Raw genomic sequence first — 13,838 nt, 5'->3', positions numbered from 1 at the left:
CTGGACATTACAAAAGGGTGTGTGAACACGACGGAAATCAGTGGATGCTCTGAGACCTGTTCCAGCGCGGGGCACGTGGTTGGCAAGGAGTTTCTGTGATGGGGTGACAGCTGCTGGATGGTTCTATGGTGCACGTACAGTCACGCGTACCTCGAGCCATATGACGTCCAACTTTCTGTGCACAACTGGGAACCCTCTGGCAAAATGCTCCCGCCCTTTCATTCATGTCCACCGCCCAGTTAATATGTTATATAACTTTATTTAACCCATCAATAAGTTTTACAGGGCAGGTTATCTGACGAAACTGTTTTAAAGATTTTCTCATGTTCGCTTATAAAAGTAAAACAATGTGTTATTGCCATGAAGTACTATGTCACCAGTGTAGCATACAAGTGACAGTGGTTTGTTTACTATTGCAGATATCCCAGCTGCGGTATCTAACCCCCACTTCCTGAACGGAGATGAAAGTCTTCTACAAGCTATCGATGGGCTCTCTCCAGACAAAGAAAAGCACGAGTCATATTTCTCAGTTTTAACGGTAAGACGAACTGCCCGAATACCTAGCAAACATTCAGTTTCATGAAGACGTAATATCGATGAAGATATAGCATCCCATAAGCATCAAACTACAGTATTTATAGCTCTCTTTGATGGTTTCAGTTTATTTTATTTAATAATTAGCATTTGACGGCGATTTTTTTTACTTTTTTTTTGATAACTAGATTCTACTAGTAATGATAATACTGACACCGGTCTAAGAGACACAAAAAGAATGCTCTTGTAATTAGAGCAGTGCACTATGATAGGTATTATTAGCAACAACATGTGAGTGTGTGAAAAACCTACGACATGAGAAACAGACTAATAAGATTAATAACATAAATTTTACCTACATTGATAGCGTCAGGCAATACGATACCTGGTAACGCTGAAGGAGAGACACAGTGCTGGACTCGTATTGTGGCACCCTCAAAGGCGTAATGTGGTTACAGCAGCTGCAAAAATCATCAGAAAAGGATGGACGGAAGTCTAAACCGTTGCAAGTCTCGTCATAATATATCGTGTCGAACCTCCTTTTGCTGGCTTAGTGCAGCAACTGGACGTGGCGTGGACTCAACAATTCGTGACAGTCCCTGCAGAAATACTGATCCTCTACGACAATCTATAATTGCGAAAGTGTTGCACGTGCATGATTTCGTGCACGAACTAACTTATCGATTAGGTCACACAAATGTTCCATGGGAGGCATTTCGGGCGATCTGGGTGGCCAAATCATTCTCTCAAATTGTCCAGAACGTTTTTCAAACCAGTGACGAACAGTTGTGCCACAGTTCCATGCCACACTGACACTCATAAAAATCCCATTTTTGTTTGGGAACATGACGTCCATGAATGGCAGCAATTGGTCTCCACGTATCCGAACATCAAGAGGACCCAGTCCATTCAATGTAAACACATCCCACACCATTATGGATCCACTACCAGCTTGCACAGTGTCTTGTTGACAACTTGTGTCCATAGCTTCGTGGGATCTGCGACGAAAGCAACCATACTATTACCGCTTGTTGTTTGTTTGCTGTGGTCTTCAGTCCTGAGACTGGTTTGATGCAGCTCTCCATGCTACTCTATCCTGTGCAAGCTTCTTCATCTCCCAGTACCTACTGCAACCTACATCCTTCTGAATCTGCTTAGTGTATTCACCTCTTGGTCTCCCTCTACGATGTTTACCCTCCACGCTGCCCTCCAATACTAAATTTGTGATCCCTTGATGCCTCAAAACATGTCCTACCAACCGATCCCTTCTTCTAGACAAGTTGTGCCACAAACTTCTCTTCTCCCCAATCCTATTCAGTACCTCCTCATTAGTTACGTGATCTACCCACCTTATCTTCAGCATTCTTCTGTAGCACCACATTTCGAAAGCTTCTATTCTCTTCTTGTCCAAACTGGTTGTCGTCCATGTTTCACTTCCATACATGGCTACACTCCATACAAATACTTTCAGAAACGACTTCCTGACACTTAAATCTATACTCGATGTTAACAAATTTCTCTTCTTCAGTAACGATTTCCTTGCCATTGCTAGTCTACATTTTATATCCTCTCTACTTCGACCATCATCAGTTATTTTACTCCGTAAATAGCAAAACTCCTTTACTACTTTAAGTGTCTCATTTCCTAATCTAATCCCCTCAGCATCACCCGATTTAATTTGACTACATTCCACTATCCTTGTTTTGCTTTTGTTGATGTTCATCTTATATCCTCCTTTCAAGACACTGTCCATTCCGTTCAACTGCTCTTCCAAGTCATTTGCTGTCTCTGACAGAATTACAATGTCATCGGCGAACCTCAAAGTTTTTACTTCTTCTCCTTGAATTTTAATATCTACTCCGAATTTTTCTTTTGTTTCCTCTATTGCTTGCTCAATATACAGATTGAATAACATCGGGGATAGGCTACAACCCTGTCTCACTCCATTCCCAACCACTGCTTCCCTTTCATGCCCCTCGACTCTTATAACTGCCATCTGGTTTCTGTACAAATTGGTTCAAATGGTTCAAATGGCTCTGAGCACTATGGGACTCAACATCTTAGGTCATAAGTCCCCTAGAACTTAGAACTACTTAAACCTAACTAACCTAAGGACATCACACACACCCATGCCCGAGGCAGGAATCGAACCTGCGACCGTAGCAGTCCCGCGGTTCCGGACTGCAGCGCCAGAACCGCTATGTACAAATTGTAAGTAGCCTTTCGCTCCCTGTATTTTACCCCTGCCACCTTCAGAATTTGAAAGAGAGTATTCCAGTTAACGTTGTCAAAAGCTTTCTCTAAGTCTACAAACGCTAGAAACGTAGGTTTGCCTTTTCTTAATCTTTCTTCTAAGATAAGTCGTAAGGTTAGTATTGCCTCACGTGTTCCAACATTTCTACGGAATCCAAACTGATCTTCCCCGAGGTCCGCTTCTACCAGTTTTTCCATTCATCTGTAAAGAATTCGCGTTAGTATTTTGCAGCTGTGACTTATTAAACTGATAGTTTGGTAATTTTCACATCTGTCAACACCTGCTTTCTTAGGGATTGGACTTATTATATTCATCTTGAAGTCTGTGGGTATTTCGCCTGTCTCATACATCTTGCTCACCAGGTGGTAGAGTTTTGTCATGACTGGTTCTCCCAAGGCCATCAGTAGTTCTAATGGAATGTTGTCTACTCCCGGGGAATTGTTTCGACTCAGGTCTTTCAGTGCTCTGTTAAACTCTTCACGCAGTATCGTATCTCCCATTTCATCTCATCTACATCCTCTTCCATTTCCATAATATTGTCCTCAAGTACATCGCCCTTGTATAAACCCTCTTTATACTCCTTCCACCTTTCTGCTTTCCCTTCTTTGCTTAGAACTGGGTTGCCATCTGAGCTCTTGATATTCATACAAGTGGTTCTCTTCTCTCCAAATTTTCCTGTAGGCAGTATCTATCTTACCCCTAGTGAGACAAGGCTCTACATCCTTACATTTGTCCTCTATCCATCCCTGCTTAGCCATTTTGCACTTCCTGTCGATCTCATTTTTGAGACGTTTGTATTCCTTTTTGCCTGCTTCATTTACCGCATTTTTATATTTTCTCCTTTCATCAATTAAATTCAATATTTCTTCTGTTACCCAAGGATTTCTATTAGCCCTCGTCTTTTTACCTACTTGATCCTCTGTTGCCTTCATCCCTCAGAGCTACCCATTCTTCTTCTACTGTATTTCTTTCCCCCATTCCTGTCAATTGTCCCCTTATGCTCTCCCTGAAACTCTCTACAACCTCTGGTTCTTTCAGTTTATCCAGGTCCCATCTCCTTAAATTCCCACCTTTTTGCAGTTTCTTCAGTTTCAATCTGCAGTTCATAACCAATAGATTGTGGTCAGAATCCACATCTGCCCCTGGAAATGTCTTACAATTTAAAACCTGGTTCCTAAATCTCTGTCTTACCATTATATAATCTATCTGATACCTTTTAGTATCTCCAGGATTCTTCCAGGTATACAACCTTCTTTTATGATTCTTGAACCAAGTGTTAGCTATGATTAAGTTATGCTCTGTGCAAAATTCTACAAGGCGGCTTCCTCTTTCATTTCTTTCCACCAATCCATATTCACCTACTATGTTTCCTTCTCTCCCTTTTCCTACTGACGAATTCCAGTCACCCATGACTGTTAAATTTTCGTCTCCCTTCACTACCTGAATAATTTCTTTTATCTAGTCATAGATTTCATCTATTTCTTCATCATCTGCAGAGCTAGTTGGCATATAAACTTGTACTACTGTAGTAGGCATGGGCTTTGTGTCTATCTTGGCCACAATAATGCGTTCACTATGCTGTTTGTAGTAGCTAACCCGCACTCCTAATTTTTTATTCATTATTAAACCTACTCCTGCATTACCCCTATTTGATTTTGTATTTATAACCCTGTAATCACCTGACCAAAAGTCTTGTTCCTCCTGCCACCGAACTTCACTAATTCCCACTACATCTAACTTTAACCTATCCATTTCCCTTTTTAAATTTTCTAACCTACCTGCCCGATTAAGGGATCTGACATTCCACGCTCCGATCCGTAGAATGCCAGTTTTCTTTCTCCTGATAACGACGTCCTCTTGAGTAGTCCCCGCCCGGAGATCCGAATGGGGGACTATTTTACCTCCGGAATATTTTACCCAAGAGGACGCCATCATCATTTAATCATACAGTAAAGATGCATGTCCTCGGGAAAAATTACGGCTTTAGTTTCCCCTTGCTTTCAGCTATTCGCAGTACCAGGACAGCAAGGCCGTTTTGGTTAATGTTACAAGGCCAGATCAGTCAATCATCCAGACTGTTGCCCCTGCAACTACTGAAAAGGCTGCTGCCCTTCTTCAGGAACCACATGTTTGTCTGACCTCTCAACAGATACCCGTCCGTTGTGGTTGCACCTACGGTACGGCCATCTGTATCGCTGAGGCACGCAAGCCTCCCCACCAACGGCAAGGTCCATGGTTCATGGGGGAAGTATTACCGCTTACAAATTGAAATTGGGACTTATCTCTCCAGGTCACTGTTTTACAGCCGTCTAGAGTCCAACTGATACGGTCGAGCCCAGGAGAGGCACTGCAAGCAATCTCGTGCTGTCAGCAAAGGCCCTCGTGTCGACGTCTGCTGCCATTGCCCATTAGTGCCAAATGTTCCGCAGAGTCCTAACGGATACGTATGTCCCACATTGATTTCTGCGGTTATTTCACGCATTGCTGCTTGTCTGTTAGCACTGACAATTCTACACAAATGCGACTGCTCTCAGTCGTTAAGTGAAGACAGTCAAACACTTGTCTGTTTCGATACGTGAGGCTGAAATTTGGTATTCTAGGCACACTCTCGACACTTTGCTTCTCGGAATACTGAAGACCCTAACGATTTCCGAAATGGAATTTACAATGCATCTAGCTCCAACTACTCTAGCTCCAATTACCACTTCGCATTAAGAGTGTTAAGTCCCTCGTATGATCATAATCACACCGGAAACATTTGCAAGTGAATCACCTGTGTACAAATGACTACAACAATGCAATGTCTTTTACACCTTGTGTGCACTATACTGCCACCACCACATCGATATCACATGACTTTGTCAACTCAATGTATTATTACCACCAGTAAATAGTACAGTGAAATTCAAAGTATTTAACCGTTGGAGAACTAATAATATACATTTACGAAATACTACAGCATGCTGTCGAAAGAGGCATAAATTTGATGGTTGTCCGCTATGTACATCTAAAAACAGACAACTCTCTTTTAAATGCATTTGAATTTGTAACTTCTTCTCAGAATTACAAAAATACTCATTATTCATGAGCTTAATTTTGGTGTATTCGAGTGACTGTGTGAGGCAAAGGTACTCGTTGAAGGAACGAGTCACAACTTATTCAAAAGACGTTGAAAAAATGCAGAGACTAATGATTTGAGATACTATTTCCAAATGACACTCACATTAAACTGAAATGCCTCTAAGCTGCTGCGAACTCCTGTGCTGATTAACAAAAGTATACTACAAGAAAGCGTGTTAATTTACATTTTAAAGACTTGGTCTCCTTTTTAAAAATTTTCAGATCATTGGAAGTGTATTGAAAAATTAACCGATGTAACGTAATGCCCACCTTGACATATAGTGGTTAAAGATGAACTATCTAATTCAAGAGTTCCACTTGAGGAACAAAATTGATGTATGTATGACAATAGTTAATTAGACTACTAAATTCAGTTTACGATTTAAGAACTCTTTGTAAGTCAAACAGAAATGAGATTGCAAATATTTCTATGATATCAAAATTTATTTGAGAGAAAACAAAACTAAGTAGCCCATTCTATGTAAAAAATTGTAATCCACATTTGTAACCAGTGTAGTGATAGTATTATAAAGGCTGTGGGAAATGAGAATAGTCCTAAATTCTTTTAAGGATGAGCACCTTGTAGACTATAGATCTGCTTGACTTGGAATGTTTGTAATTCTAAGTTGCTTTTGTGTTTAGAAGAATGTATTTTAAGCTGTGGATGAACGAAAATCCATGACAGGATTAAGCAGCAAGACTTACCCGTTACGTGATGTAATACGTACATATTACATTTTTTAACGAAATTTTGCAGGATTTGGGACTGCCAATTCAAGGAAACTGCAAAATACAGATTAACCTTATTGCAAGAACGAGCGGCATGAAAAGCATTTCTGCTTTCCATGGCATGTTTTTGCCGATAATATGGTATGAGACGGTGAGTAAAACGATCAAGTATACTCTGTAGTGCTTTGTTCACTAAATACAAGATTTCTGTGTGACGAATTGTATTTCTCGTTAAATAGATTCATAGATTGTTAGAATATTGCCGATACGTACCGTAAACTGTGGAATTTTTCACTTAACCACACTTCCTTCCTCCCCTTTTCTGTAGTTATCACAAAATCGTGGGTTACACTCTAACAAAGTGTACAATATTGGATCAAAATGAAAAATTTTATGAGAACAGCATAATTTACAGCGTACTTCCTCGGCTCGTTAATTTATACTGCTGCAATGCGGAGTACAGTGGCACTTCTTACTATTACAGAATAACTGTGGTAGACTTCGATCTTAAGTACTTTGATATGGTAATGTTTCCAAGTGTATACTACCGTCACTGACTAAAGCTGTTGATGTCTTTCCGATGCAGCCATTGCCAGTTCGGACAACCAAATGTGAGATAGATTTTTGCTACACATAGCCCTGTGACAACTGCAAAAAACATTTCATACTAACTGCATCTCTCAAATCACAAATTGGCAAATTATATAGAGTCAGAAAAAATTCGAGACATACGAGGTGCGACAGTAAAGTTATGAGACTGATGTGAAAAAAAAATGTTACTTACCGCTAAAGTCAAGTTTAGTGCTGTCTCCTTCAAAGTAGTTCCGTTCTGACTGCACATACTTTTTCCAGCGCTTCTGCCATTGATGGTAACATTTCTGGGACTCATCTTCTGTAATATCCTCCAAGACCCTCATCACAGCTTTTTGGACATCTTGAGTTGTTTGAAAATGGTGTCCCTTGACCACCGTTTTGACTCTTGGAAATAGAAAAAAGTCGCATGGAGCGATATCTGGTGAATAGGGTGGTTGTGGTAGTACTAAAATTTGTTTTGAGGTTAAAAATTGCTGTACTGACAGTGCAGTATGGGATGGCTTATTATGATTTTTGGGGACCATTCTTGCACAAGTCTTCTCATACCAAGATCTTCAATTATTATTAGACGAACCGTTTCTCGATTGATGTTCCGTTCTTCTGCAATCATTTTCACAAACAATCTTCGATCAGATCGTAAGAGTTCACACACCCTGGCCAAATTGACATCCATCCGTGAAGTTGATGGTCGTCCACTGCGGTCTTTATCTTCAACATTCGTTTTGCCTTCACTAAACATTTTATCCCAACGAAAAACTTGAGCTCTTGACATAACCTCCTCTCCAAAAGCCTTCTGAAACTTACCGTAAGTTTTCGTCTCGTATTCACCCAATTTAATGCAAAAAGAAATGGCATAGCGTTGCGCAATATTATGCAGTTCCATTTCCGTGACGAGAGACGCAGACATGTGTTAACTTATTACAGCACAACTCACGACTGAGCAGTTGCATCGATGTGCCGCTTGGACTAGAAGCAGCTTATAGACAAAGGTCAAAGGTATTGTGCCTACACAAGCCTGCAGGGTTGCCACATCTTGCAAAGAAAATGAGTCTCATTACTTTATTGTCGCACCACGTACATTGTAATTCTAATATTTACATTCTACGATATACATACCTGTCTCACAAATGCTAATTTACTTTTTTTTCAGAATGTCGGTCCTTATCCTGACGGTTTGATGCTTCTGATCAGGGTGGCGGTGAATGAGGGTCCAATAATCCTAAAAGTACTTGCAGTACTGTTTCTCATTGCAGGTTTAATATTGGTGCTTCTGACCATTTCGCAACAGTTTTATCCACTAACACACTTGAAAAACAAACTCAATGCAGTTCGTTTCCGAAAGATAAGTGAAACATAATTAGAAATATATACAGAGTTTGGGTACAATAAGGGCTCACAGACGAAAACCATTGGAAGACTGTCAACCCTCAATCCAATACAGGGAGAGTCGCCTGTTGCTAACAAACGTTCAATGAACATAACAAGCCATTTGTGTGTTCTTCTACAGTAGCCGAGTGTGAGCTGTCTCTAGTTGAACAGCATATGAACTTAGTGCTGAAGCTCACATGTTTCACTGCCGGTGAGTCTTTTACTGAGAATAAACATACACTTTTGCCCTCCAATTCCGGGACATACAATGAAATCGCGCTACACTGTTTCTCAGAATCTTGAAATGCCATAGTTGAAACTGTATGTGGTAGATAAGTGAAATATCACCGTAAATGCATGTGCAGTTTGATTGTAGTAATGCCCGCAGCAGACAGTAATGATAAAAAGTCTGGTTTAGTATCCCAGAGAGCAGTACACGACACTAAGAGCAAATTCACATTCAGTAAAGGTATCATCATATTATGGATTTCCCCTGCACTAGCAGAAATGTGTCTGTTTGCAGTAATACCTGAAGTTTTGCTGGATGCAGTTAACGCAAGCAGAGCCTCTGATCTCGTAGTAATATTACAAACCGTTGTTCTTAGCAGCTGCATGATCTAAAACGGATGCTCCGTTGCAATGTCATCAAAATGTTAACACAGAATGAAAAGTCTCATGTCTCTCCAAATGATTATGGCTCAGTGCGTAAGAAATACGTAAGATGTCTAACGTTGTGGTGGAAATTACTGTTTTTTAAATTAACCACTCAATACCAGGGGGGAGGAGGGGAAGTACTTTGTCTCCACCTTTCGAAACTATTGTAATGTACTTAGTTTCTTAATATTTAAAAATTCTGAAAAAATATTTCTTGTTTTTTAATGAAGTTTTCTGTCGGCTTCCATACAGGTTTTAAATTTTTCAGTTAAACTTAACTCAAAAATTTAAGTTTCATTAGCAGATGTCACTTTCCCCGATGAAGTCGTATTCAATATTTACAGGTTCAGGACGTTACTTACAAACCAATAATTCTTTAAAAAGTGATTTGAGAGTAAAATTAAACAATAATGAACAATATTAACATTGTTAAAATTTTTGTGGTGGCCACAAAGGTCGTAGCAAACGTTACTGAAAGTACACACACATATTAGCTAAGAATGTGCTAAAATTATTTCCAGGTTCTGGATCATACTTACACATCAGTACATCTTTAGAATGGATGTTGTTAATGTAATTCAAAAACGATTAATGTATTTTCATTATTTTTAATTTTCTTATGGTGGGTAGAAAGTACATCCCTCGCAGTGGATAACGTGCGTTATGGTAAATGCATTGACATGGTGAGGGTTAATCGAATACAACGTACTGAAACCAAGTTTTGTTAGAAAAACACTGAAATTTTTATTTGCTGATGAGAACGCTCCCTTGAATCTGTTCTTATAAACCACATTATGAATGTTTCATATTATAGCACATTTGTAAGTTGGTGAACAAAGTCAATGACCAAATTATTATACAAGGAGTGTCGACTCTAATTTTCGACGTATGTGATATAAATAAAACCCGTTGGTAAATTGATAAAGACAAGAAAAATATGAAGAAAATTCTACATTCATTGCATTAAGCTCACCTGTTCTTGTACCTTTTACCATTGTAGTGCTAAAATGCTTTATTTAGTATGTGTTATTAACGGATGAGAATGTCTTGTAATGTCATTGTTACAATTCCTTGCAAGCGTTTCCTGTGGCAAGACACGACGTATGTGAAAAAATTTCAATATGGTAAGTTGAGGTAGAGAGTCCTTAAAAATTAAAGGGACTGAATGCTGTTCTTCTACCATAGCATTAGCGCCGTCCACATCTGTATCTACCAACTTATATCAATCAAGGCCATCTGTAGCTATATGTTTTCCTAAATGTATCAATTGTTTTGGCTAAAATAACGCACTATGATGTACAACATTATTTTTTTATATCACTAGACTTACTTTCATCTTTCTTCATCAAATAAGGACTATCACCACTGTTTTCAAGAAGGTCGTCTAGCAAATGCTTGGAAATCACATTACTAATCAGCCCCGCACATTTAATGAGGTGCAGCTTTATTCCGTTGTAGCATGACGTGTCCAAAGCTGGCAACACATCACCTACAATCTAAATGGTCTACTACCGATCAATACTCCACAATCAATTCCACCACCACCAATTTGCTACTTTTCTCTCTCTGGGTATATTTGCGTAACAAAATGCTGTTAATTTTGAGTTGGTGCAACCAACTAGTGAATATCTGATGGTGTGTACATGCTTCTTACAATTTACATGGTCAAGAAAATCGTTTTTATGTGCTTGTTGCGTGAATTTCACCCTTTACAAACCGCTTTATTCACCTAGTTTCTTCAAATACATGAGCCAACTTGAAACAAATATAGAAATTTACTTTATAATGATTACCCATAAGCAGAATGTTTCTCTTTACTGGGCACACTAAGCAAGGAAAGAGTATACAAGGATTATAATACCGAAGTCCGTACCGCAGACTAAACCCACGACTGGACGTCAAAGAGATTTATGTGTATTTCTTCTGTCAAATCTAGGTGCGTGCTTCGGTCAGTCGGTCGGCGTCGTTTGATCCTATCTTCTACAGGTGCTTTAGCGATCCAGTCAAATTACTCCACCATAACGAAAATAAACTCTTGAAGCCAGCAATGTTATTATCATTATTTTTTTTAATGACACACGAACTTAAATCCACAGAGATAACACAAAAACACAAATCGGCAACCAAAACAAACTTTACATCTTTCATGACTTCACGAAGTACTAAATGATCTCACACAGTAAGTAGATATCTCAACGGTTTCATTTCGACATCATTGTATTTATTCAAAAAATGAAATGAATAAAGTTGCAGCTTTGTAGATTTACTAAGGAGAAGTGTAATAATCTAGTAGTACCAACACAGGCCTTAATTTGAGAAAGAAATTTCTGATAATGTACTACATTTGGAGCACAGCACTGTATGGTACGGAAACATGGACTGTGGGAAAAATGGAAGAAAAGAGGATCGAAGCGTCTGAGATGCGGTGCTGCAGCAGAAACTTAGGAGAACTGATAAGGTAAGGAATGAGGAGGTTCCTCGCAGAATCATAGAGGAAAGGAGTACTAGGAGAACACTGAGAAGAAGAAGGGACAGGATGGTAGTACATATGTTAAGACATCACTAAATAACTTTCATAGTACTAGAGAGAACTGTAGAGGCTAAAAACTGTAGAGACAGAGAGTGGAATAAATCGAGCACATAATTGAGGATATAGGTCGCGAGTCCTACTCTGAGATAAGGAGGATGACACAGGAGAGGAATTCGTAGCGGTCCACATCAAATCAGCCAGAATAACCTGCATCTTCGATTATAATTACTTTAGGTAAGACATAACTAGTTCCTCACTTTCACCTGCCGTAGAAATAATAAAAACACGCAGACACAACAACGAACAAAATACACACAATGCAACAACCCCGAGACATATGCCGAAACCCGTAACTTTCGGCAGGTGTGTTACGAATAACTTACTCCTTTGGTGACTGCAAGAGAACAGCCAAATACAGACGCAATGTGCAGCAACGAAGCCTCTGCGTAGTTGTATCTAAGTATCGGAAAATGAAAACCAGTCGTCAAATGTCGTCCGAAATCATTCCTTACTAAATTTTACACCTACAAAAATATGAACCGCAGAAGCACACATCTCGCTTTGGCTCTGTAAGAGAGAGTAAATCTTTACATAAGGCACTGCATGGTCTGCCAGCTGTAACTAGCAAAGTTAGAACACATCGTGACGTCGATGTGTTTGACACTTGCATCGGTATCTTGCAGCCATCAATATGAAGCTAACACCAGAGAAGATGTATCGATTGAGGACAGAGAGAGAGAGAGGGAAAGGAAGAAAGAGAGAATAACTAGAACATCAAGTATGTGTTGTTTGAGCTAAAATATCAGAGATGGCATTAATAGTAAAGTTAGGCAGACAAAATACATTGCCAACTTTCCCAGGACCGAAATTCTCTTCCCCAAAAATTCCCCCAAGGTTTTAGTTTCCCTAGAATCCCCCCCCCCCCAAAAAAAAAGAGAACATAAATATTTTTCTCCAAAATCACGAAAAAAACGTAGTCTGGAGTCGCTAGAATGGAGTTGCAACTGTAACGCAAATAGATGATTTACATTATCATTTTCCTCTGTTTGTCATAGGAGCCAATAATGCCTATGCAATTATAGTAATTCCTAAAATTGAACACTGAGACACTACATATATGTTAACGTGGGAATAATCAGCGCCCTATAGAGCAGAAGGTGGAAGAAATCCATCTGAAACGATGCTTTCATGGATTAGGGTCACTTTTGTTAAGGAAGCGTAATATCTGTTGAAACAATGTAGGTGCTAAAAACCACTTATGTAAAAACTATTTCCAATTTCCCTTTGTTATTCAGCAGATTGGAAGAATATGTGAGCTGAATTTGAATACATGCTTAGCTAATTTTTATACAAATTCGTACTGTTTATGTAATACTAGATTGTAGATCTATGCTACATTAAGCCTTCATAATTGTACCTATTTATTAAGGAGTGTTACAACTACGTTCATCGCACGGTTAACTTTCCGACAATGAATGTCATTCTAGGGTAATGAGTGATGTGTTTCCGTCATTTAACATATCTCAGACAGCCTCTTTATAACAGTTGTTTGCATGTCTATATCCACGTTCAAACTTCCTGCTCGGCCATATGGTTAAAGTAGAACCCTCAGGTGAGTACAAGGTACAGGAGTAGAACACGTCAACCCATAAAATCAGTACATGCACTATGTAAAATAATTGCACACAGAAACGATTGACTTCCAAAATTTACTTAGCAGCTATTGTTTATTGACATTGTTATTGCAGAAATTGGCAGTCACACCTAAGTGACTGCTTCATACATTAAAAACAGTACACCAATAAGGCTTAGTATTACCGCGAACAGACACGACTTGTCACTCTGTCAAGGCAGCGTTTAAAGTCGTATTTAATCAGGTAATTAACAGAGCATGTTACAACGGTACATAGCAGGTCTATTAAACGGAAAGTAGCTGTACAATATATTTGTAAGACGTGTGCCTATTAACACACTTATTAATGAAGCAGTATATACTGCAAGACTACACTGGTCTTGCTGTTTGATCTGAAAGACTGCCATCAAGTGCAAGTTTAC

General features: G+C 39.2%; 1 protein-coding gene across 2 annotated transcripts in view; it reads left to right on the top strand.

Moving 5' to 3' along the window:
• LOC126203036 (scavenger receptor class B member 1-like) overlaps positions 1-10,175 on the top strand; it is a 257,606-nt gene extending 247,431 nt beyond the window's left edge. For both annotated transcript variants that reach the window (XM_049937273.1, XM_049937272.1), the window contains exons 10-12: positions 420-538; positions 6,666-6,788; positions 8,382-10,175. In XM_049937273.1, coding sequence (XP_049793230.1) covers positions 420-538; positions 6,666-6,788; positions 8,382-8,588 — 449 coding nt within the window. In that variant the 3' untranslated portion in view covers positions 8,589-10,175. The remainder of the gene's footprint in view (positions 1-419; positions 539-6,665; positions 6,789-8,381) is intronic.
• The last annotated feature ends 3,663 nt before the right edge of the window (positions 10,176-13,838 follow it).

The sequence above is a fragment of the Schistocerca nitens genome, chromosome 9 (assembly GCF_023898315.1).
Source record: "Schistocerca nitens isolate TAMUIC-IGC-003100 chromosome 9, iqSchNite1.1, whole genome shotgun sequence".
Classification (NCBI taxonomy): Eukaryota; Metazoa; Arthropoda; class Insecta; order Orthoptera; family Acrididae; genus Schistocerca; species Schistocerca nitens.
Note: the sequence above shows the minus strand (reverse complement) of the source record. Positions and strands in the feature narration are given on the sequence as shown.